Genomic DNA, 23,581 nt, shown 5'->3' with positions numbered 1-23,581 from the left:
ATCGACGATCCTCAGTCATACAGAGTCAAAACCTAAAGTGACAGTCATTTCCGTTACGTCCTCGGTACTAAGAAATCAGACCACTGCGCCCCGCTGATCAGCCTGACAGGAGCTGGGGAGGAGAGAATACCGGGTTAGTGCAAAACTGCGACCCACTCCGAAACTACGTCTCGCTGATCAGCCTGACAGGAGCTGGGGAGGAAAGAACGCCGGGTTAGTACCGAACTGCGCCCCGCCAGTCCGCCTGACAGGAGCTGGGGAGGAGAGAACGCCGGGTTAGTGCCGAACTGCGCCCCGCCGATCAGCCTGACAGGAGCTTGGGAGGAGAGAACGCCGGGTTAGTGCCGAACTGCGCCCCGCCAGTCAGCCTGACAGGAGCTGGGGAGGAGAGAACGCCGGGTTAGTGCCGAACTGCTCCCCGCCGATCAGCCCGACAGGAGCTGTGGTGGAGAGAACGCCGGTTTAGTGCAGACCTGCGACCCGCCCCGAACTGCGCCCCGCCGATCAGCATGACAGGAGCTGGTAAACTGGAAGAAGGGCACATCACATGTTACGTCACCGCGGAAAAAATTACTGAGAAAACAGAAACATCACGAGTTCACGACGGTTAAAAGATCTCTTACTAGCGTACAGGCTGTCCGACAACCTGAAGTGCCAAAGCAAACACTTTCAGAAAGGATATCACAGTCAACTTGGAATCACCGCTGCAAATTGTTGACTACTGCCCGAGTATTGAAGTCTTTGAGCCTGGTCCAACCACTTTCCGGGCTGTTGACTGCTCCACAGATTGCAGAAATGCTGGCCTAGCACAGAAAACCATGGCAAAATTGTACGGTAAAACAGACAAGCAACACTGCTAAAACGAGAGCAGCCCAATCAGGCAACTCTACCCGAAACATGGCGCTTCGGCACACACAGAAAAACACTGACCACCACTTTGACGACTGCCAAAGTTTCCAAAAAATGGCTTAACTCACCCACAGCGGTGTCAGTAATAAGTTTAACCACTACTGTCGTCAGGGGAGGAATGTCATGTGCTCCTCCAGGCCCTCGGTGATCAGTTCAGTGTTGTTCTGCTCCATTAGGCTCCTTGCGCGAGAAAACAAGGATTACGGCAGTCCTGGTGGTGATACAGCCTTGTCTGAATACCTAACTCATGCGAAAAAAACAAACAAGAAAATCAAAATGCATCCGAAGCCAAGTTAACCACGCTAAGTTGAATCAATCTCACCTGCGCACCCGAACACGTGCGCTCCACATACAGATGCAAATTCCACTCATAAATGACACGAGTATCAGAAGGAACATTTGAAAACTCGAATATGCTCTAAAACACAAGCTGCACGCCTTAGGAAAGGTGAGCAAACAAATTCACAGAATAAAAAAACGAAATTCAGACAGCAAAATGTCTCTGCACTGAGAACACTGTCCCGCCAAAGCGCGGGAAACAGACCGCCAAACAAAAATTCCAGAACACGCCATAAGGCGGCAAGGCAATACTGCGTACCTTCTAGGTTAGTGACACTAACGCCAAAGGAAACTACTCAGTCCTTTGCTGCCGGCAAGATACGTTCCCAGAAGTAAAAGATGTCACCGGCTTGCACATGGCTGGTACAGCGCTACAGGAGCTCTGCTAGACAACGTCCTGTTCGTGCGGCTCATGATTCACTTGTGAATAGAGGGGGAGTTATATCACATGTCATAAACTCACGCGAGTGGAGATCTCGCGAGAGTTCATTCCATTGTGATATCATTGGGAATCTTGCCCTGTCGGCCCGGCCCCTCGTCTTTTTTAACCCGGGAACAACAACGCGGGGAGGAAGCTTGTCAGCCGCTTCTGTAATCTCAGATGATTCAGAGGACAGCGTCTTGTCTTTTCTCCCTTTAAAGTAGCAGGCGCGCTTTATTCTTCATTACAAGACTTAAGAGCGAACTGCAGGACAAACTCTCCATGTTTAAGGTACCTTTTTTCTTCTTTAGAATTAGTTCCATCGCAGATTAATAGTGACAGGAATTGGGGTTAACTTCTGCAAGCATTCCCAAGCTTGAGTCTCCATGTAGTTTTTGTTCTCTATATTTATCCCACGGTCAAAGCGCAAACACCGGCCTTTATGTTGTGAATGTCATTATTCTTAAGGTCTTCAATTTTTCCTTTTCCCACAGATGAGGTGGCGACAAGTTTGGGCGGCCGCGCTGCTCGTGACATGTTTTACATACGCTGCAAACGCAGGTAAGACATTTGATACAGCTCCGCTACACTTTTTCTGTAATTTAGATGAATCTGTTAACTAAAATCACCAGAATGGAAGGTATATTCATCGTCAGTTTACAAGTTGGTTGAACGCAATGACATGAAAAGGCCGGGTCGTTCTAAGAACGTGACTTTGTTTTCAACACGTTTCCAAGCGTTCACACCCACCGTTTGGCATTCTGGACGCATGAATTGTTCTTTTCTGTTGTAACTTAAATACCGAGCGGAGGAGAGAGTTACTTCCCCTGGACAAGGCTGTAGAATTATAATGCTAAGGGTAGGCGCCAACAGTCTACGAGGCTTTCGTTATTTCTGTCGCATTTTACTAGACCGTCTGGTACGATCACACAAATATCACTTTATAAATGAAAAACCTTCGCAAGAAGGAAAATGATACATTGTTATATGGATAATTACCCTATATAAAACACAATGTACAAGGTGTTAAGTAAGAAAGAAAAGGGCGTTCAAATGCATAGGTGTGTAAAGACGTATGAAATGTTTATTCCATTTTATGAATATAAAATAGATATACTGTAGTAAAATTCTAAGGCCACTGCCTCAATTCATACTTATGTTGTCCATATTAAGGTTAACGTTTTTATACTTGTAGTGTTACAAGGGTGGCTTTTCGTACTATCTATTGATTGATTTGACGGAAGTTTGCATAATTATGGTCCCATGATGAATAAGAAAAGATACAGGTGGCTGGGAACTTATCATTCCAATCCCGAAGGTTTAACCCTCAAACACCCGAGTGGGGTCCATTTGGACCCCAGGCATACATTTTGAAGTACCATTTGAACATTTTTTATTGGACGAAAAAATCCTTCCGTGACTTTGTCAGCCAATGTCTTCTATACCTTCTCCTACGTTTTTATGAAGATTGGTACAACACTGTGGAAGCTATAAAGAAAGTCCGTGATCAGTCCGTCTGGGGTCCAAACGGACCCCAGCCAAAAAGTGCAGGTTTTGAAACAAACTTTTGAGTCTAACTCTCTAACTACTTATCCTATCACCACCAAACTTTCAGAGAATAGTAAACATGTCAAACTAAATCCTCCTAGAAACTTCTGTGTCATTACCATATAATGTGACGTCATTATGACGTCATTTACCTTATAAGGGCGGCCATCTTGGATTTTGACTAATGACGTCATGAAATTAGCATAAATTATAAATTTTGAATCATGAAAAAAGCATTAAACTCCATAGAACTTTATTGTTGTAAGAAAACAAGCATGGTTTACCAAAAAAACCTTGTTTAAATCAAAATTGGAAAATTTTTGCAAAAATATGCCTGTCAGAATTCCGTTGCCATGGCAACCCTAAATAATGATAAATTTACTTTACTGACAAAAATATTTTGCTAACAATATTTTGTGATATATTACCAAGTTTCGTAGCTTTAGCACTAGCCGTTCATGAGTTATGCGACATAAAGCTTGCTGAGGGCCTCAAAATTCCCCTCTCTGGTCAGAATGAGTTTAGTGCAAAACATGGTCCTTCTGATCTTTTGCATAAATTATGATAATGAGGTAGAATTAGCAACACCTTAACATGTCAAAATATTCCTCTTACATTGACGAAGCAATGTATGCACAATGATCACCGATAGGAATTGGAACTGAGATGTTATGAACAAAATATTTTGGGGTCCGTTTGGACCCCACTCGGTCATTTTAGTCGCAAAAAAAGGTCGGGTGCTTGAGGGTTAAAGACAACTTCAAAATTTCTGTATAAGTAATTAGTGGTCCCTCTGGGGCGTACCATTCTAATTCAACAGGGGTCACAACATGATTTGAATCAATTCAGATAGTTCAATATAGACAAACAAAACATGTTAATAAAACGATAGGTCTTGATATTATTCTTTAAGTGGATGAAAAACGATATAGAAAATAGTTCGAGTGTTCGTCATTTTCATGCAAATCATTAAGTACCTCCATGAAAAATGGAAGTATAGTTTTTTTTTTGCTGTAGAAACGATTTATACTTGACTTGTTCACGACTTTTGTCTGGAGACCTCGTAGTGTATCTCACAAGATTGGAGACATAATGTGAAAAATAGTCATCTGTTTGTCTTTGAAGGTTTACCTTTTGGGTATCTCCTATAGATTTGCACCGGTACCCTGCTTTACCGTTTTTTCGATCGTGAGAATGGGATAAGCAGGCTTTAGGTTATCGAAAAGAAAATCTTCCTTTAAGATTGAAATCCCGTTCCGGCAGTACGTATGAATATCAAAGATCAAAGAAAAGTGTTGGTCTCTCAAGAAGCAATTTTTGTCTCCCGGGGCTTTTTGGTACATCCTTTGAGATTCGTACCAGTCCCTTGCCTTACCGGTTTTTCGATCGTGAGAATGGGAAAAGCAGGCTTCGGACTATCGCAAAGATAATCTTCCGATGAAAATCCCGTTTCAGCAGTGCTTATGAATATCAAAGATCACAGGAAAGTTTCGCAGCAAAAGTTACATCAATTTTGCATGTCTAATACCGAATGGCAATTATAATCACAGTATCTTTTCTACATCGGGAGTTTCCATTCTGGTATGTGTATGTTTTAAGCGCATTTTGCGTTATGTGTAGCATTCTTTTCTGTGTTTAAATATGAATTCCTCCGACCTCATGCCTTCGCTAAATGATGATAGCCTTTTCGAGTGACGTATCATAGATGTTTCTCATTGGCTTTCATTTGCATAAATTGTATCAGCTGATCAAGTTGTTTAAAGTGTGAAAGTCTGATCTTAGCAAAGATTGCTAATCTAGCATACCCTCATCAATTATGAAAACGACGCGTTCATTGCATGAGATATGTCTAATGATGTTTACCTTTGCTTAACTTAAATGCCAGTTAAGGATAAAATTCCCATCATTTACCACTATGGAATTAAAATTATAACCGTACGTGTGTAGCTACGGCCGTGTGGCGCATTGGATACACCCGATCCCTCGATCTAGGAAGTTACGCAACGCGCAGTCCGGACAGTACTTGGATGGGAGACCAAGAATTCACGAATTCGTCTTTCGGAAGGGACGTAAAACGGGGGTCCCGTGTTCGAGAAGGACCTCAAGCACGTATCAGTCTCATTACTCACACTTCGGGTGCAAGTTATACACCAGATGTATCATTATTATCATTATCATTGTTCACAGTCGTGCTCGGTAATGAAGAAGTGGTGACGCCGAGGATCATCGTCCAGCCGGAGGACATCGTGTACGACCCGTCCTCCTCCACCCAGCGGGTCACCCTGAACTGCAAGGGGGAGGGCATCCCGGCTCCGCAGTACCGCTGGAGGAAGAACGGTCAAGAACTCAACGTACTGTCGGTGAGCGCTACCTGGCGATTTTTGATGAACGTGCATGTCTAAGAACTTAAATTTATATTACACCGTCATCAAGCAAATATGAGGAGTTAATGTAAGTCCTTGGGAAACAAGGAAGAACGGCCAAGGTCTCAACGTACTGTCGGTGAGCGCTACCTGGAGATTTTTGATGAACGTTCATTTCTAAGAACTGTAAAATATCAGAACTGTAAAATATCATACCATCAAGCAAATTTGTTAAGTAAGAGTTAAGAACTATAAGATATTACATCAACAAGTAAATTTGTAGAGTCAATGTAATCAAGGCCTTGGGAAGCAACTTTTAAATATCACTCTACGGCGTTATTATACAATGTCATGTATTCCGAACGGAGTACTTTTGTTTGACGTTTGATTGTTTTCGCATTCTGATGGATTTGAGACAAAAAAAATTGAATTCGATTATAGGTTGATGCCACTGTATTGTCACAAGTCTTGATTTATTGTATGTAGAACATAAAGAACTATATACAAAGTTTGAAGTTTCAACCGCCAACTTTCACTTTGGTTTGATTTGGTTTGGTAATGATAATCGCATCTCTGAAATATTCTTCCTCCTTTCACTGAAGGATGAAAGGCTGACCCTGATTGGTGGAAACCTGGTGATTGACAACCCACAGAAGGACCGTGATGCGGGACTGTACGAGTGTCTGGCCTTTAACGACCTCGGTATTGTGGTCAGCAGGCCGAGCAACCTCACCTTCGCCTGTGAGTCGAATCGTTAATTTATAACTACTAGCAGTGCTTTTTACATATGCATGATCAATTCTCTACACATATCACCATAGAGACCTTGTCATTGTTGCTAGTGTCAAAGATTCAACGAGTATAAAAAATTGCTTGGTGAAAAATATTGCATTTTTGCAAAGCAATTAGCTTCCTCATTCTGTACTGTAGACTCGTAAAAAGACTTTGTCGGACTGTAATTCTGACTGATTTTACTCAAATGTGCCACCTGTCTTCTACCCTAGTTGTGGAACGGTTTTCGACGGACGCACGGCCCGGCATGACAGTGCTGGAGGGACACGGGGCCAGGCTGGTGTGTGACCCGCCAGAGGGACACCCTGGTACGGTCTTTCGTCTTCTATTAATCAGAATCCAACTAATCTTGGGCGTAGCTGCATAACTCGGCGGAACGTCTCAATTTTCAGTTGAAATTCTCAACATAATATGAATGATTATATTTCCTTTAGAGAAACATTTTCTTCTTTTTCTTCTGTCATGAAGCAGCAACTGTCGGTGATATCATAATATTAGCTATTGTAGCACATATGACCGAAAATGAGCTGTTATAACAAATATGAACTGAAGATTAGCTGTTGAAGCAAGGTTGCAGCAAATGTAAAGTGGTATTTTTTGGCGACGCCTCCGGACCGGGCCTAATGGTATAGTGACAATGACAATGACAATGACAATGAAGTTACTGCATATTCATGCCCCATTGGGGCTAAATGCAGTCAGTTTGGTACATAGTAAGTAATCGGAAAGCTATACATATATATTACAGTTTACATGTTTCTTCTCTCTTCTTAAAACATGCGTGGACGAGCTTACAGAGTTTTTCCAGTATATCGTAGTTAGATGATGACATAAGGTATTTGAACAGATTTTCCTTCGTCAGGTGCGCATATTTTTTATCTATATGTGTAGCATTAGCGAATGCATTTCGCAGATCTTTGTACAGCGAACACTCTAGGACAAAGTGTACTTCGTTTTCTACATACATGAAACTCTTATCGCAAAATATACATAATCTATCGTCAGGAGGAGTTCGGTTATATCTACCAGCTTCAATTTCCAGTGGATGATCGCTTATCCTTAGTTTGGTCATGGCCCGGCGATATCTCGAGTGGTTTGACAAAAGGCAAATTACTGGGAAGGAAAAAAAACACGTTTTCTAAAAAAAATGTTTCGTTTCTAGTTCCATATATTTCTTCTGATATCCAATACTACAACATTTTCATCGCTGATTGGAATTCAAACTTGTTAAAGATACATAACAATGCCTTCGGTTTCATTTGACAGTTCTTATTTCAGGACTGATGTTCCATTGGGTGAATAATTCTCAACAGAATATGAATTATTCCTTGTATTTCTTCTGCTATCCAATCCTACAATATTTTCTTCTGGAGCTGGAAGTCAAATCATACATAACTGTGTCTAAAGTTAAGTCTGACTGTTCTTATTTCAGGACTGGTGTTCCATTGGGTGAAGACTCAGTTCCCGAGCTTCGTGGACCAGGACGACCGCGTGTTCGTGTCGGAGACCTCGGGTGACCTGTACTTCGCGCAGGTGAGGGAGTCAGACGCCGGAGAGTACCAATGCCTGGTGCAGAGCTCCACGGACCACTCACCGCTGAGTGAGATCAGCATAGAGGGTCGCTACAGTCCGCCCATCACTCTCAGGGTCACCAGGAGACGTGAGTTCTACTCTTACTCTTAACCTCATTAGTAAATCAGGTCACGGAAAACTTAGACTAGTCATGTGACGCGAGGAATAAATTTCTTATTTTGCCATCTTCTCTTTTTCTTGTTTACTCAACAATAAGGTTGTTTACTCGAACTCCAACAGCAATGGTTATTGACTTAGCGCATGGCTGCTGTAGTGATTGTCTAATCTCCAAGCAGATCCTACGGTTAGCTAGCCAAAGTGAGACCATTGGCCATTGGCCAACTATGGTGGGTTTGATACTATATATCACGACACCGTGGATCTGGTTGAAGATTAGTAAATGCTGAATTGAAACATATTCCTAAGCATTTATCTGTCGTTCTGCAGCGCCCGGCCAGGTGGCGCCCCAGCTCGCTGTGTCCGAGAGGAGCGTGTCCGCGCTGAGGGGAACGACAGTCAGGATGGAATGCTTCGCGTACGGAAAGTAAGGCAACAACTCAAACCATGTACCTGTACATGTAGACTCATCTTTATCACAGATTTGTACTTAGAAATGGATAAAGTGAATAAAAGATCCACTGGAGCCATTAACCGTGATGAAGGGGGATACACACTCAGTCACGTTTGGGACTGTATTCATCACACTGCAGCAGCGACACCTATCTGCGGTGCGAAGAAAAACAGTCTTCATTGCTCTGAGAAAAGTGACAGTCAGTCACCGAAACTTTGGCTGTTGTAACTCTTTGGTAGCGGATAAACGACTTTGTTATTCATGAATAACGACGTCCAGTTTGATAAACGTTTTGATGCATTTCATCGACACGTACCCCTTTCCAGCTGTTGGAAAAGATGTAATCTGTCTCTCCTTCTCCATCAGCCCAGTACCCCGGATCAGTTGGCGGCGTCTGGATCAGTTCGGAGTGGAGACCCCTCTCCCTGTGAACCATTACCTGGACAAGTGGAACCAGGCCCTCATCATCACCAAGCTGGACCTGCAGGACGCCGGCTTCTACGAGTGCCGGGCCGCCAGCTCCAGCGGGAGCGCCTCGGGATCCACACAACTCATCGTACAAGGTAGTTTCCGTTCGTCTGTAACGTATGAATATTGATGAATGCTGGTGAAGCTATAAATCTGTACTGACATAGATAAATGAATAAATGAATTTGTACTGACATAACGGACACCAGTGTTTGTGGAAAACTCAGCATTTTCTCATTCATCAATTTCTGAGATGAAAAATGAACAATCTTCGTAAGCTCTCTCTTCTTCTTTCGTACTGCCTATTCTCTGTGCAGAGGTTAACGGCAGATTGCACATGGGTCACAACACAAGTGCCCGGTACGAATAGACAAGGGAGAATAAAGGAAAAACGCTAAGGAAAATCAAAGCAGTTGATTTTGCGTGTGCAAAGGACAGAACAGGACAAGTGAGTTTAGTTTACAGTTCAATCTCTAAACACTTCTCTTTTTGTCTACCTACTAGGTGTTCCGCAGTTCCTCCAGGGCCTGTCGAGTCAGCATGTTGAGCTGGGCGGCAGAGCTCACTGGGAGGTCCGTACAGACGGCGACTACACCGTGTCGTACACATGGCTGCATAACGGACAGGTAACATAGAAGAGCTAGTCTCTACCAGACTGACTACGCTTGCTGTAGTGTTATAGGGAGGATGACTTGCCAGGGGAGTTTTGCTATCTGAGAGATTTTGGCTGGCCGGAGGGGAAACATTAACCTTTAATAGTGTGGACTGACTCCCTTGGAAAATTTCCCGATTCTTTTGCCGATCCATTTGCCGTAGTTAGGCCTGGTGAAGGCTCTAGACCAGCACCCGTTATTGCATATCGGTGAGGACCTATCGCTCTGCAATGGCGAGACAACATACATTGCTTATGATACATGAAATTTTATTGATACATTGAGACATTATGAATACCTATAAAAGTGTCAAGCTTGACAGACAGTGGCAGTCTAGAGAGATGTTATCACCAAGGTGTCTAGATTGACCACATCCTCCTCAGACAGACAGTACATCCTGTGCCTCATGCGTGGTGAAGGTCACAGAACAATGGCCAGGAAAAGGACTAACCTGGCTCAATAACGTGCTTGTTGCGTCATAATTCTTTTGACATGATATTCATAATCATATTCGGGGGCCAAATGTATGACATAGTCTGCTGTGGTGGAAAAGGGACAGCAGCTCAGCAGCGTGCATCAAGATGGTTATGAAATACGTACATCAAAACATTTCATTTCTTACAAACGTAGGTTCTAAACGGAGGCGGAAGAGTGGCTCTGGCTAGTTCAGGTTCCACTGCTTCGCTGAGCATCTCGGGACTGCGTGCAGAGGACAGCGGTGTTTACCAGTGTGTGGCCTTCAACCAATGGGGCAGGGCGAACAGCGCTGCGGAACTCAGGGCACAAGGTAACGGTTTTATTTCTCTCCAATAGCATTTCCTTGTTTCTGTTGATTGAACGTATAACAAACCCTACCTGATATGAAAGAAGTATGTGATTTAATGATTTTTTTTCTCATTTTACAGATGAGCCTCCATCGTTTGGACTGCGGCTCCTCCCAGAAATCATTGCGTCCGCTGGAGGTACCGTGGTCTTCAATATGCGCAGGCGCGGAGTGCCCGTACCAACGGTCACGTGGAAGAAGAACGGAGCAAACGTGCAACTTGGCGGGAGGTAAGGGATTCATGAAGTATTTCTAAGATTACAAAAGACTGTCATGTCTGTAAAGCAGTGAAAAGACTGGAATTCATGCGTGTGCAATTACAAGCTCCGCACAAGCACCGTCTTTCAGCTACAGTAACAATACATACCACCTGTCCTTGTAGATATTCTATGCTGGACGGGGGAAGTCTGAGGATCACAGGTGTCCAGCTGTCCGATGGTGGCATGTACACCTGCCAGCTAACGAACCGGATGGGAGCAGCCACCAGTACGGCCACACTCACAGTTCAAGGTCAGTTTCGTGCGCTGAAAGCTCACTTTGCTTGATAACTGTTTGAATTGATGAACTTCTCTGCTTTGTAAATTACTTTAAGATGTCTGGGATAGAAACTTTCGGAGAAAACTGAAACAAACTTTCTGAAGTACTGCTTGAAATAACTTTTACAGTGAGTTTACGCAGAACCCTTGACGCACCACAGCAACTCCTGTTTCTTTTGTCGACGTTTGCACGACCCAAGAGTCATTTCTGATTTGAAAACTTTCAACCGTTTGACCAACATCAGACCGCCGTGACTTAATCCTTTTCCCCACAGACGGATCCTCGCGGTCCAGTGGCAATCCCTCGCGGGTGACAGTGGATTACCAGCAGGACGGGACCCTTCCGTGCTCCACCGGCGGCAGCTCCTCTTCAGACGTCATCAAAACCTGGTTCCACAACGGCCACCGCGTAGACCTGTCCAGCGACCACTACGTCAAGGTCATTACATGTTCTATATGTTTAAACGTTTATAGCCTACAGGAAAAATGCATGTTTAAGACCTAATGATCTTCATAATTCTATGGTATACAATCTTTTAGTTAGCTTTTCACACACGACCTGTGCAGTGTATATCTTCATGTTTTGTCTCTGTTTAGGATTCAGACGGTTCCCTGAAGATTCTACAGACCACCAAAGTCATGGAGGGGACCTACGTGTGCTCTGTGGAAACGAGGACTGGCAGCCGGGAGCAGAGGGCTGTGCTCACTGTGCGTGGTACGTACATCCAACCTTCAGTTTAACATTATTCTAATGTAAAGAAAGATTTTTTGATCGAATATATCGAGGTAAGAAGACGTGATTTGTTTTCTAGAACGACAAAAATGTATTAAAGACACTTCTTTTCTGGTATACCCATTGGACTTGGCATATGGGGGCATTTTTTCTTTATACAATTGTGTTTGCTTTTCTTCCCAACCAACAGCCTCTCCAGATGCCCCTCTACATGTTCGCGCCAGTGACGTCAGCAGCAGGACAGGTCGGGTCGCATGGACTGCCGGGAGTGACAACCACAGTCCCGTGACAGGGTACATCGTTCAGGGGAGGACACAGACGGACCGGAGCTGGACCACTCTGGAGTCAGGTCAGATGACTGATATAATAAGGTCTTACATTGCAAATGATAATTTTCATCTGATAAAAAATCAGAAGTCACAAAATATTTACAATTTCATCATTTTTGTTGTATTTCTTTGCCCCATAGGGTCTGCAGAGGTACTCGCAGACGACAGGATGCAGACCACCGTGTCAGAGTTGTTGCCAGGCAACGATTACGAGTTCCGCGTGCTCGGCATGAACGCCATCGGGCTGGGTGAACCAAGTCTTCCCTCGCCGATATACAGCACACATTCAGATGGTGAGCAATCCTTACAGTTTTCTCCATCTCCCTCTTCTTTATCTTCTTCTTCCCTTTCGACCACTACGCCTACCACTTCCTCTATCCCCACTCCGTCAATTTCTATCTAATTTGTGGTATACAGATCGAACCATATCCCTTTATCGTCTAGATGATAGTAACTAGGAGACAGTATAATCACACATACGTTAACCTACCATTGTTCCATTCACCAGCCCCTGTCGCCAAGGTTGGCGGAGTCGGAGGAGGCGGAGGTGACATCGGAGACCTGGTGATCAGATGGAACGTAAGATAACCCTTTAGAATATTCTAATTGAGGGTTCAGATATCACATATCTGCCACATTGTCATAAATCAGAACTCTGTACATTTGTGACAGTTTTAAAACTTCATTGATACATACAGATAGTCATATTCATGTTCCAATTCCTTAGGCTCTAGCAGAGAAGTACCGAGGCGGACCCGGGTTTGGCTACAAGATTTTCTTCAAGAAGCTCGGTTCGACAGACGACTTTTCGGTGGTACAGGTGACTGACCCGAACATGGACCACTACGTGCACAGCCCCGACCCTCCGCTAGGCGTGTTCGTGGCGCACGAGGCCAAGGTTCAGGCCTTTAACCAGTACGGAACCGGTCCCATGAGCGACAGGGCTGTGGTGTTCTCAGGAGAAGGACGTAAGTCATCTATATTTGCCCCATTTGAAAACAGATCAATTGACGCCTGTCTTGCATTGAATTATGGGAACTTCATACAAGCATTTGATAGAGCGTCCAAAAATGGTAACGTTCTCTGCTGCAGCTAATAAATATTTCTAAACATTAAGATGTATTTAAGAAACGAAAACACCATCTTTTTGTGTTCTATCAGCACCGAAGCAGGTTAAAAACCTGAAGGCCATCGACGCGACGGACAGCTCGGTCAGTCTTCGCTGGGACATCCCGGAACACAACGGGCAGGTCATCGGCTACCGGGTCCTCTACTTCCTCACTAACGATGATGATGAAAATGGTGCCAACTCGGCAGAGATGAAGCAATTAGACGTCGGACCAGAAACAACTACCGTTGTCGGGAATCTAACGGCGGGAGAGTCATACACCTTTCAGGTATAAGACTTCGCACACAGATATCCACTTTACAGCGTGCCTTATCACTAGCGCTTAAACCGCATCTTTAAGGTGCAATGACATTCTAGCTAGTGAAGCTAACATTACGATATGTGCTTACCTTTCCAGTTGCGAGGCATACATTGGCAGAAGAAACTGCAAGTAACACGCAGAAATGTAACTGTACATCTAGTAGCAAAGCAGAGTTCACTTTCTCTTATACATTATTATCTGTTTGATTTTCAAATACATTGCTTCTTCATGTTCCAGGTTAAAGGGAGGACGGCCAGTGGGTATGGCCCTTACAGCGACGCAGTGGTGGCGAAAACGCGCGAGGCCGGCTTCTTGGCCCAGTCGTACGTCGGTGGTGTTCCCCTGGGACTGTTCCTCTTCATCATTTTCTTCCTGTTACTCCTCATCTTGCTGTTCTTGGTAAGTCTTCCTTTTTCCATGCGTTTCTATGGATTACGTACTGGTAGTTTTTTCTGCTAATCTTTTGTCGTATTCCCTGTACTCATAGAGATTCGTGTTTCTAAGTCAGTATGAATACTGCATTCGAGCGTAATGGGACGGAAGTCATTGTAGTATAGTATAAAGATAGCCTGACTGAAATCGCGGACCTAGCAGCCAGTCCTACGGTTGCCATGAACTAGAAGGGGGTGCCGGAGAGGGGGTCATTAACCCCCGCCAGCGAGAGTACATAAAGATATAAACATAGTTTTCCGTACGATCTTTTAAGGTCTGTGTTTAACCTCGATGTGTTTCTAAGCAGTATGTCTTGTGCGTGTTTGTGTACAGCTGTGTTTCTGCTGTTGGTGGAAGGGGCTGTGCGAACACTGGTGGGGACTGTGCTGTGCCTGCTGTCTGTCCTGCTGTCCGTGCTGTGCTGGATGTGCGGAGTACTGCGGCTATGGCGGCAAGAAAAAGGTACGACATACCTTCTTGTTCTCCTTGACAGAAAACCAAGCTATTGACAAAAAAACAAGCTACACAAATAAGATTATTTGTAGTTGTGTGTTATATATAAATGGGGACATTATAGCTAGCCAGAGGAAATTGCATTCATCTTCAAATTGACGTGTACACAAATGACGTATAAATTGACGTGTACACTAATGATGTATAAATTGACGTTCAACTTGACGTACAAAATACTTTTTACACCTCCTGAAATATTCAGATAAGTAAGAACGTAATCATGACTTTTGGTGTATTTCTGTATAGCATAAGAAGTATTACAGCGACGACTGGGAGCTCAGTGAAATCGCCATGCAGGATTTCAAATCTTCAGGTAAGTTTCCAACGTTTTTTTAATACTTTAGCAGCAATGATTGTCCATAAATTTGGCAAACCATCGTAGTTTTCAATTCCAACATGACTCATAATATAACCAGTTATTCTTATTATCAGTTGATCACAAGTGTGTTATGAGTTTTGTCGTATTTTTTGTCTAAATTGTTTTTCTGCCGACAGCTATGTCTGAAGAGCACAAACTAGCCCTAAAGCGCCACCGTTCGACTATCGTGGAACATGTTAATCCGTACCTGATGACAGACTATCTCCTGGATAGAGGCATCATCACAAGTCCTATCGCAGGCGAGGTAGGTAGTCTCAAGTATTGCAGTAAAAAGACGAAATATCCAAACCGGAAAATCTGCTTCAGTACCAAGCTTCAGTACCACGGAAAGCAACCAGTGTCCCCGAATCTAATCATTTCTGTCATAGAACATGGCCTGACAACATACCAAGTTTCATTATGATCCATGTCCAGCTTTTTTATTACGCTGATAGACCAAAAACATACAGACATACAAACGCTGCCAGAAACATAATCTTCTCGGCGAAGGTAATCAATAAGTTGATGGCGATTGTGCTGTTGATACAGACTATTGTGGCATAGATCCTTTGTAATGCATTGAGCGAAAGACAACGATCTTCCAAGAACATGCACCCAGGAAATATTTTAGGGATGAACTGTAAACACGTTGTGTCTCTTTGTCAGCTGAGGCGGTCCGAGTCCCAACCGGAAGCTGTGGAAAAGATTCTGGACATGCTGCCGTCCCGGGGAGATCCCGCCTTCTACGCCTTCTGTGACGGCCTCAGGGATTCCTGTCAACTCGCCTGGCTGGCAGACCTTCTCGAGGGAGGAGGTACAAAAAAGAACCCCAGCTTTGTTTACAAGAAGGACCCCAAGAATCCCTCCCTCTACTCCAAGAGCCCGTCCCTCCACCCCAAGATCATTCCCCTCGAAACCAAGTCACCCTCCCTTTACTCCAAGAGCCCATCCCTCCTTCCCAAGAGCCCTCCCGTCGACTTCAAGACACCATCCCAGAGCCCTTCCCTTCCATCTAAGAGTCCTTCCTACCACTCCCAGACCCCCTCCTACGGATCCAGGAAACCCTCCCTCGTCTCTAAGAGCCCATCCCTCCATCCCGAGAGCCATCCCGTCGACTTCAAGACACCATCCGCCCACTCCCAGAGCCCATCCCTCCACTCCAAGAGTCCTTCCTACCACTCCCAGACCCCCTCCTCCGGATCCAGGAAACCCTCCCTCGTCTCCAAGACCCCCGACTTCGTCTTCCTCCCAGATGGTAACGATTTAAAAGTACCATGTACATGTGTCACACGTTAACGATAACACGTAACCACAACAGGTGGGTGGTGACAAGGTTGCCATGTGTTTAGCGTTGGTGACTCGGAACCTGTGGGTACTAACTTCTAATCTCTGACAGATCTCGGTGTTGTGTCTTTGGACCTTAACACTCATTTTTTTGCATTTTGCGACTTGCAGTCGCAAAATGCCTTCTGGCCAGTGTAGTCGCCGTTGTGATGTTGAGATGAACGGACCTGTTCAATCCATGCCAAACATTTGTATACCTGTTAAAACAGGCATTTCTTCAACATGTTCGCACTAGCGCAGTGGTAAAGTTTACGCATTCTAAACCAATGCACCCGGTTCGAATCCGGGGAGGTAGATTTTTTTCAACTTTTTTTTTCCTTTTTTACAGCCATTAAAATACTAATTTTTACATCCATTTGGCCACACCAATTTATTTCTTTGGTTAACGGATTCGCCGCTTCGTTTTTTTGCCGAATAGAAATAAAAATTAAAAAAAAAACTTAAAAATGCCCCGCAACAGAGCTCACTCAAAAACAGGCAATGTGTAGTGAAATTTGCTGCAGTTCACGCAAATTTTAACAGGTGTCGTCTAGATCTGCTGCAGTTCAGGCACATATGTGAATCTCTCCATGCGCCAATACCGCGTTTAGTTACTCTGTTCTATTTATATGACATTCTAATAACTAGAAAAAAACGTTCACACACGCAAACATTGGCAAAATGCCAGCTTTTTTAAAAGCACTTGTTTTAACTCAACCCAGGTGTAAATTAGTACCCAGCTTTGGTTAAGGACTGCCGTTATTTCAAATGGGGGTTCCGTGTTTGAGTAGACCCACACCTTGAGCACGTTAAAAGAATCCATCGCACTTATCAGAGAGTAGGGATCCATCCCAGTGTGAATTGATCAATCAAATCTTTTCGAATATATGCAGTTTGTACTAAGACCCAGTTGCGTTATGCCATGAATCGGTATGCCGATTATGGAACAAAACAAGTATAAATAGCCAAGATAATCATATTTTTCATTTTCATATTTTTGATCATCCAAGAAAAAAGAAATACGTACATTGGTACAGTTACTAATAAACACAAAGAAACGTTCAAAAACAATAAGCTACATAAAAACAGGTAGTTCAGTATCAAAAATAAAAGATGATGTCAAGAAATCAAATGAAAACATCAATTATGATATTTAATATCGAGTATAAAGTATTTAGATCAAACATATTGTTCCCCACTTACCCCGATGCCTCTCCATCTCCCCTCTCCAATATGTGATAAGATACTGTGTTTTGATAGAAGGGTATCAAGGGATTGAAGGTGTAAATATTTAAATCAAACATAAAATCTTTGCGGGGCGTAATTTTAACCCCTCCCTCTGATCTTCTGACACAATGGTTTGGTTTTCAGGTATGTCTGAACGGTACAAGAAAGAGCTGATCCGGTACAGGTTCCATCTGCTGGAGCACATCTTCCCGGAGCGCATGCTGTACCATCTGCTGCTGCGCAAGGCCATCACTCGCACGGAGTTCAGTCTCGTGGATCGCGAGATGACCAAGAAGGGCGCCAACGAACAGCTCCTCTACATCCTGCCGACCAAGGACGACGACGCTTTCTTCGCTCTGTGTGAGGGACTCCGGAGGGACTGTGATGCAGGGTGGCTGGCAGACCTTCTGGAAGGGAAAGGTACTGATTAAGTACTGTTATGATCCCACTGTGAACCATATGACAACTACCACTCACCCCACCCCCAGTAATCCTGTTACTTCACTCTGGTGCTTAGAGTCCTGGAGGGAAGACAGCAGAGTATTAAGCTCTTCAAAAGTCCAGTTTGCGATCGGTTTGTTATATCAAGCAAGTATATATATCAAGCAAGAGCCTTGCCATGTGATATATATACCTACTAAAATCTACTATATATATAAGTACTAAAATCGTCATTGAAACATGACGACCTTCAGATAAAGTAAAATCTTTTATTTTGATCTTTCATGTCTCATTTGACTCAATTGAAATTTCTGTAGACAAAAATTATGGCACTTGAATGTTTTATATTTCCCCCGCAGAGCTCCAATCTCACCAGAAGGAGCTGCTGATCACCCACAGGCAGGCACTGGTGGACAACATGAACCCCATCCCCATCATCGACTTCCTGGTGTCCAAGGACATTCTCTCCATCAACGTGGCGCAGGACATCAAGAAGCTGAAGACGAAGCACGAGATGAACGAGAAGCTGCTGGACATCATCATGACGATGAAGAGCGGCGCGTTCCTGATGTTCATCGTGGCGCTCCGGATGCTGCCGGACTCCGCCTGGCTGGCCGACCTGCTGGAGGAACCCACTGTTGACACAGGTAGGTTTGAAATGTTGATATTGTACGTACATATACAACCTTCCTGGACAAAAATCTCTATATTCTTAAGCGGGTATCTCACTGACGCTGTGGCACGTTAGCGGCGTCGCCACGTCTTAAATTCGATTTGTGTTACCCTTGACTTTAAAAAGGGACCATGCAAAACGTATGGCTGAAAGACAAAACGCGTATCACTTGTACTAATAAGATTCGTTTTTAGAACTGAAATTCGTTGAGTGCGCTGTCAAATCGTTCGCACATAGCGACGCTGCCAACGTGCCGCTTCTTCAGTGAGATACTCGTTTGATAATGTGGCGCCAAAAGGTAACCATTTTGCGTGCATTCTACTTTTGCGTTCTGCGTCATTGCGTACACTTACGTTCCATTCTGCGAAGGATTAGTGTATTTCTGATTCCTTTTTAACCATTTCTGTCTCCTTGCAGCTATGAGGAAGGACCGACGAGACATGCTGCTGGCGTTCAGATCTATCATCATCAACAACGTGAAGGACACGGACAAGGTCATCGAGTACCTGGTTAAAATGGAGGTCTTGGCACCAGCTCAAGTGAACGATTTGAACAGGTAAATCTAACGTTCCATTTTGATCTACGTTGCAGTTCTTCTTTCTCCAATCTAGACGGAAGGACATGTGTTTGTAAGATGTGCAGTGTTACATTGGTTGCGCCTCTTCACGTGCCATTATATTGTATACATCCTCACAAAACTGTTACCGTTATAGTCTCCGTGCGGAGGAAGCGAAGTGTGGGAAGTTGCTGGACATGCTGCCACCACGTGGTGACGAGGCTTTCGAACATTTCTGTGAAGCGCTGAGAACTAGGGTTCACCTGGCCTGGCTGGCTGACACCCTGGAGGGAGAAGGTAAATTCAGTTTGTGTCAAACCTGAACTGTTGTTGTATGTGTTATTAACGTTATATTTTATAAATCTCTGATTGTACACCGAAGAACGAGAAAGTCAAGCACTTGTCTAACAGCAGTTCATACACGTTACCTTTGAAAATAAGCCCTGCCCGGAACAGCCATGAAGATCAATGATGGTGATAACGTTTTTGCACATTCATGCCCTATCGGACTGAGAAGAGGCATATAGATACAAAAGTCGTAATAAATTACATATAATTTCAGGGCTTCCAATACTCATCTACTACTATATAAGTCGAACTTCTTCTGGTCTCTTAGTGATGTTAAAGATATAGCATGATCAATTGTTGCCTATACGAAATTACATGTCAATCACAGCTATTTCTAGTAGCAATCTTTGACTATGACGTAAGGGAGTTGATCATGATTGACACGAGTCTTCCTTGATTGACAGGAATGACCAGCGCGAAGAAGCTGCAGCTGATCCGTCACCGCGCGGTGCTGGTGGATAAGATGTCTCCGGAGCCCATCATCACGTACCTGTCCCAGAGCCAGGTAGTCGGCAGACCTCAGGTATCACTAACCAGTTGTCTTATCAGGAGGTGCGGCCTGCACGTGGTGACGGCGGTGGTAAAGCATGCAGCATGGCGGCACAGGGCGAGATGGTGGCAAGCAGCATGTGGTGTAGTGGTGACGTTGTGGACACTAACAAAGGGAACTGTGGGGAGAGGGTTATGAAGAATATATCTCCAACTCTGGGCTGTTGCAGCAATTCATTTGAAGAGTAGTACAAGTTATTTTCCTCTCACATTGTCGATATTGACACAAGTATTTCGCCCAAACATTCCACCAGGTTTTCTCCAAAGCCATGGGTAACTACATCATCAACGCGCCTCTTCGTGAGGAGAGGAACGAGCGGATTCTGGACCTGTTGCCGTCCCGGGATGACCTCGCCTTTGACGTGTTCTGTGAGGCCCTCAGGACCATGGGCAAACAGGCCTACCTGGCCGACATGCTGGATGGTAAGGCACTGTTACGACTTCTTTGACTACCTGTAATGTTATACACTTGAATTGCTGTATGTACATGTTGAATCAGAACACGGTTTAATGGATATTAGGTCCTTTAAGGACATATGCTTGAGGAAACGGTGATGTTTAATTCAAAACAACAAAAAATATTTTCTGTGAAAAGTATAATCAATAATGTATTCATATTCTGAGTTATGGTATTGACACTTCTATAAACACCATTTGTGGGTCATAAAGTACTCCAATTTCAAAACTCTATTTAAAAAAAAAGAAATATTGATTTTTGTTCTGTCCAGGTAAACAGACAGCCGTGCAGAGTGCAGAGATGAACGGAGTGGGACTACAGCTGGTGCAGCACCCCTTTAACCTGATGTCAGGCACGTCCGTACGGGCGCACAGGGGGCAGCAGGTCATCCTGGAGGTCAAAGGGGAAGGTACGGAAGTTCCAAACTTTAAATTCTTCCGAAAGAGACTGGTGGACAAAATTTTACTACTAGTACTTGTAAAGTCGAAACTTGCCATTCCGACCAGCCAATAGCGGTGTCAAGAATCTTTGTACATTCTTTACTTCACAAACGTCTTGATGTTTCCTTAATATCCAGCATGTTCCCAATTTACGTTTACGAGATGCATTAAAGTAATATTATCATATACAGGCAAACCTCACTTACTATATAGCGTGCTTCAAACCACTTTTGTGCAATATCCCAAGTCCACAGGCGGAACCTTAAGGATATTCAAAGGCGATAATAATATTTTTCTGTTTACTTTTAAAACTTCTAGCCAAGAACGTCCGATGGTTGTACGAAGGAGAGATGATTCCGCCAACTAAAGGTCTGCATAAAAAGACGGACGGATTCAAGCACGAGCTGCGCATCGACAGCATGACCCCCGAGCTGGGCGGGACCTACACTTGCGAGGGCACCACGCCAGGGGGCGGTGTTGCCTGTGACATCACCATCATCGTCATGACCGAGGAGGAGCTTCTGCTGTGAGAGGCTGACTTGGTGAATGAAATGAAGTGCACAGTGAAAAACCAATGTTGAAAGCTAAGGAGAGGACCATTTACTTTTCATGGTGTTCATTTTTAATGAGAGAAATTATTCTATTTGTGCTGAATGAAATTCTTCATTAAACCATATGTGCAGCAGACATTCATCTAATGATGTTTGGAGGCGTGATAAACGAACTGCGACTGCGATAATAGATAGACTTCCAATCTTATATACTACAAAGTTGGAACACAATATTTACGTCATTCAAGCCCTAGAGTTCCTGCCATGAGATGTTTAGATATGTTGCATCGCATATATGTTGCCATCGATTGTATTTCTTAAATGAAATGTAGAATATATAATTAATACAAGAAACATAGGTCCATTGCATACATGTAACTTAGCAATACGTATACCCTCTTGTTAAATTTCTTGGTGCTATCACTATGTGTTAAAAGACAAAGCCTTTCTCCAACGTAGCATATTCTAGTCACTTCTATTGATTGCAATTCCATATGACGATAGTTTAAGTGCAATTTATCCTGATGTATATCCAGTAGAAAGTTAGAAGATGCTACTGCACTGAATTTGTAATCTAATCTTTGTAGATTGGAGTTATTCGGTATGTAAATGATTTGGTGTAGGGTTTGAAGCGGTCGACAAGAAGAAAACAGTGTTCTGAGATATATCAGTTGTAAATAGCACACTGTAGGCAGCTAACGTTAGATATAGATTTAGTAGGGGTGAATTGCTTTGTTTGGATTTGTACATATCACAGAAATAAGAGTCATTTTTGGTTGCTATTCCTGACGTTTAGCGTACAGATAGATACGATTAAAGCTTTGCCTTTAGTACCTACGTTACTTGCCAAGAATAAAACGGTAGCCAAGTTATCACTTAACCCTGCTGCTACAGAGTAACTATGCCAGCACATCAATAAACAGTGAAATGGCGATGTTGGAAGCTAAAGAGAGTACCATTTACTTTTTAATGTGTTCATGTTTTCATGAGAGAAATGATTTTATTTGTGCTGAATAAAATTCTTCATTAAACCATGTGTGCAGCTAGCATTCTTTATCATTCACCTCATTATGTTAGAATGTGTAACGTTAATCTCTCGTACCAATATTTGTTGCACTCTATTCCAACTGTAACCGAGTGGAATTCACTCACCAGCCAAAGCATTAGTTGCAGTAGTCAGTGTATGGTTGAATAGTTAGGTTAATACATGTAGGTTAAAAGGCAAGTCTTTTTTGTTCGGTTTAATGGTATCTTACCGGCATATTGTGAATTTAAGAAAAACTGTAGAATCCTTCCGGGCATTGCGACAGCTTGGTTTGAACATATTGATAGTATTGTCATGAACATGTTGGTAAATCAGGGCTCTAGCCAGCGTCCGTTTTTCCGTCAATTGACGGAAATGTGCTGCGTCTGACGGAAAAATTTTAAAACCAATCCGTCAAACTTGACGGACAAAAATCCTTGGTGGAAGCTACAGGCGGCTTGGGGACGCTGTCCACGGCCGTAAAAGCCACACACTGTTTGTTTTGCTATTGTTATGATTGTTGACAATGTGTGTCCGCGCCCTTTCGCATACGATAATCTCATTAAAACCCGTTTTTCAAGGTCTCAGTTCAGTCCTTCTAATTAATTTTCGCGGTTTTCGCGACGATTGTAATTGGCTGACGGAAAAAAATTTCGAGCTGGCTAAAGCCCTGTGGTAAATAGCCTAAAATCGATGCCATTTTCTTTACACGGGAGAACGAGACCATAACTAGAAATAGACAATAATGACTGAAACGTAAATATCGCAGTTTATCGTTCACATGAGCGAAATCTTTATAATCTATTTGGTGATTTTCCACTGTACCAAGGAAACACAACAACAAATCATTAAAAGCTTGTATTCGCCGAATCGAAACTTTCCGCAAGGCTAAGTTGCCAAAGTATGACAAGATTTTTGTGACATCGCTCGCGTGTTCTACACTGACCCCTAACGTGGGTATGCTGCACAGCAGGATAACGTGGCTCTGCATAGTAAGATCCTGTCAGTTATGTGACAGTTTGTAACATTATTTAAGAACAATAGACAGCTGTTGATTGACTAGAGAGTATTGGTGGAACTCTCTTGTCAACAGTACTCTCGGCCCCCTTGAATTCTTCATTACAAAGCGTACTTCTGCTTATTTGACAGCTTGATCAGCTTGACCAGGCTTTGTGGTCAGACAATTTTGACTGTATATATGC

The 23,581-nt window shown here is 43.5% G+C and overlaps 1 protein-coding gene across 6 annotated transcripts in view; it reads left to right on the top strand.

Annotated features, from left to right (window-relative positions):
• The window catches only part of LOC118422774 (contactin-3-like), a 27,478-nt gene extending 5,087 nt beyond the window's left edge, over window positions 1-22,391 (top strand). For 3 of the 6 annotated variants that reach the window (XM_035830525.1, XM_035830529.1, XM_035830528.1), the window contains exons 3-33: window positions 2,164-2,230; window positions 5,405-5,577; window positions 6,183-6,321; window positions 6,585-6,680; window positions 7,805-8,032; window positions 8,392-8,488; window positions 8,882-9,078; window positions 9,488-9,609; window positions 10,267-10,423; window positions 10,542-10,689; window positions 10,842-10,969; window positions 11,271-11,434; window positions 11,593-11,710; window positions 11,919-12,077; window positions 12,198-12,350; window positions 12,566-12,636; window positions 12,785-13,025; window positions 13,219-13,454; window positions 13,725-13,886; window positions 14,253-14,381; window positions 14,679-14,745; window positions 14,928-15,055; window positions 15,457-16,045; window positions 17,485-17,760; window positions 18,141-18,428; window positions 18,872-19,010; window positions 19,168-19,307; window positions 19,763-19,881; window positions 20,162-20,330; window positions 20,636-20,773; window positions 21,123-22,391. In XM_035830525.1, the coding sequence (XP_035686418.1) occupies window positions 2,164-2,230; window positions 5,405-5,577; window positions 6,183-6,321; window positions 6,585-6,680; window positions 7,805-8,032; window positions 8,392-8,488; window positions 8,882-9,078; window positions 9,488-9,609; window positions 10,267-10,423; window positions 10,542-10,689; window positions 10,842-10,969; window positions 11,271-11,434; window positions 11,593-11,710; window positions 11,919-12,077; window positions 12,198-12,350; window positions 12,566-12,636; window positions 12,785-13,025; window positions 13,219-13,454; window positions 13,725-13,886; window positions 14,253-14,381; window positions 14,679-14,745; window positions 14,928-15,055; window positions 15,457-16,045; window positions 17,485-17,760; window positions 18,141-18,428; window positions 18,872-19,010; window positions 19,168-19,307; window positions 19,763-19,881; window positions 20,162-20,330; window positions 20,636-20,773; window positions 21,123-21,334 (5,250 nt within the window). In that variant the 3' untranslated portion in view covers window positions 21,335-22,391. Of the gene's footprint in view, window positions 1-1,768; window positions 1,961-2,163; window positions 2,231-5,404; window positions 5,578-6,182; window positions 6,322-6,584; window positions 6,681-7,804; window positions 8,033-8,391; window positions 8,489-8,881; window positions 9,079-9,487; window positions 9,610-10,266; window positions 10,424-10,541; window positions 10,690-10,841; window positions 10,970-11,270; window positions 11,435-11,592; window positions 11,711-11,918; window positions 12,078-12,197; window positions 12,351-12,565; window positions 12,637-12,784; window positions 13,026-13,218; window positions 13,455-13,724; window positions 13,887-14,252; window positions 14,382-14,678; window positions 14,746-14,927; window positions 15,056-15,456; window positions 16,046-17,484; window positions 17,761-18,140; window positions 18,429-18,871; window positions 19,011-19,167; window positions 19,308-19,762; window positions 19,882-20,161; window positions 20,331-20,635; window positions 20,774-21,122 lie in introns of those variants that run through there. The other 3 variants (XM_035830527.1, XM_035830532.1, XM_035830526.1) reach the window with 3 other exon arrangements.
• Window positions 22,392-23,581: the final 1,190 nt, after the last annotated feature.

The sequence above is a fragment of the Branchiostoma floridae genome, chromosome 9 (genome assembly GCF_000003815.2).
Source record: "Branchiostoma floridae strain S238N-H82 chromosome 9, Bfl_VNyyK, whole genome shotgun sequence".
Classification (NCBI taxonomy): Eukaryota; Metazoa; Chordata; class Leptocardii; order Amphioxiformes; family Branchiostomatidae; genus Branchiostoma; species Branchiostoma floridae.
Note: the sequence above shows the minus strand (reverse complement) of the source record. Positions and strands in the feature narration are given on the sequence as shown.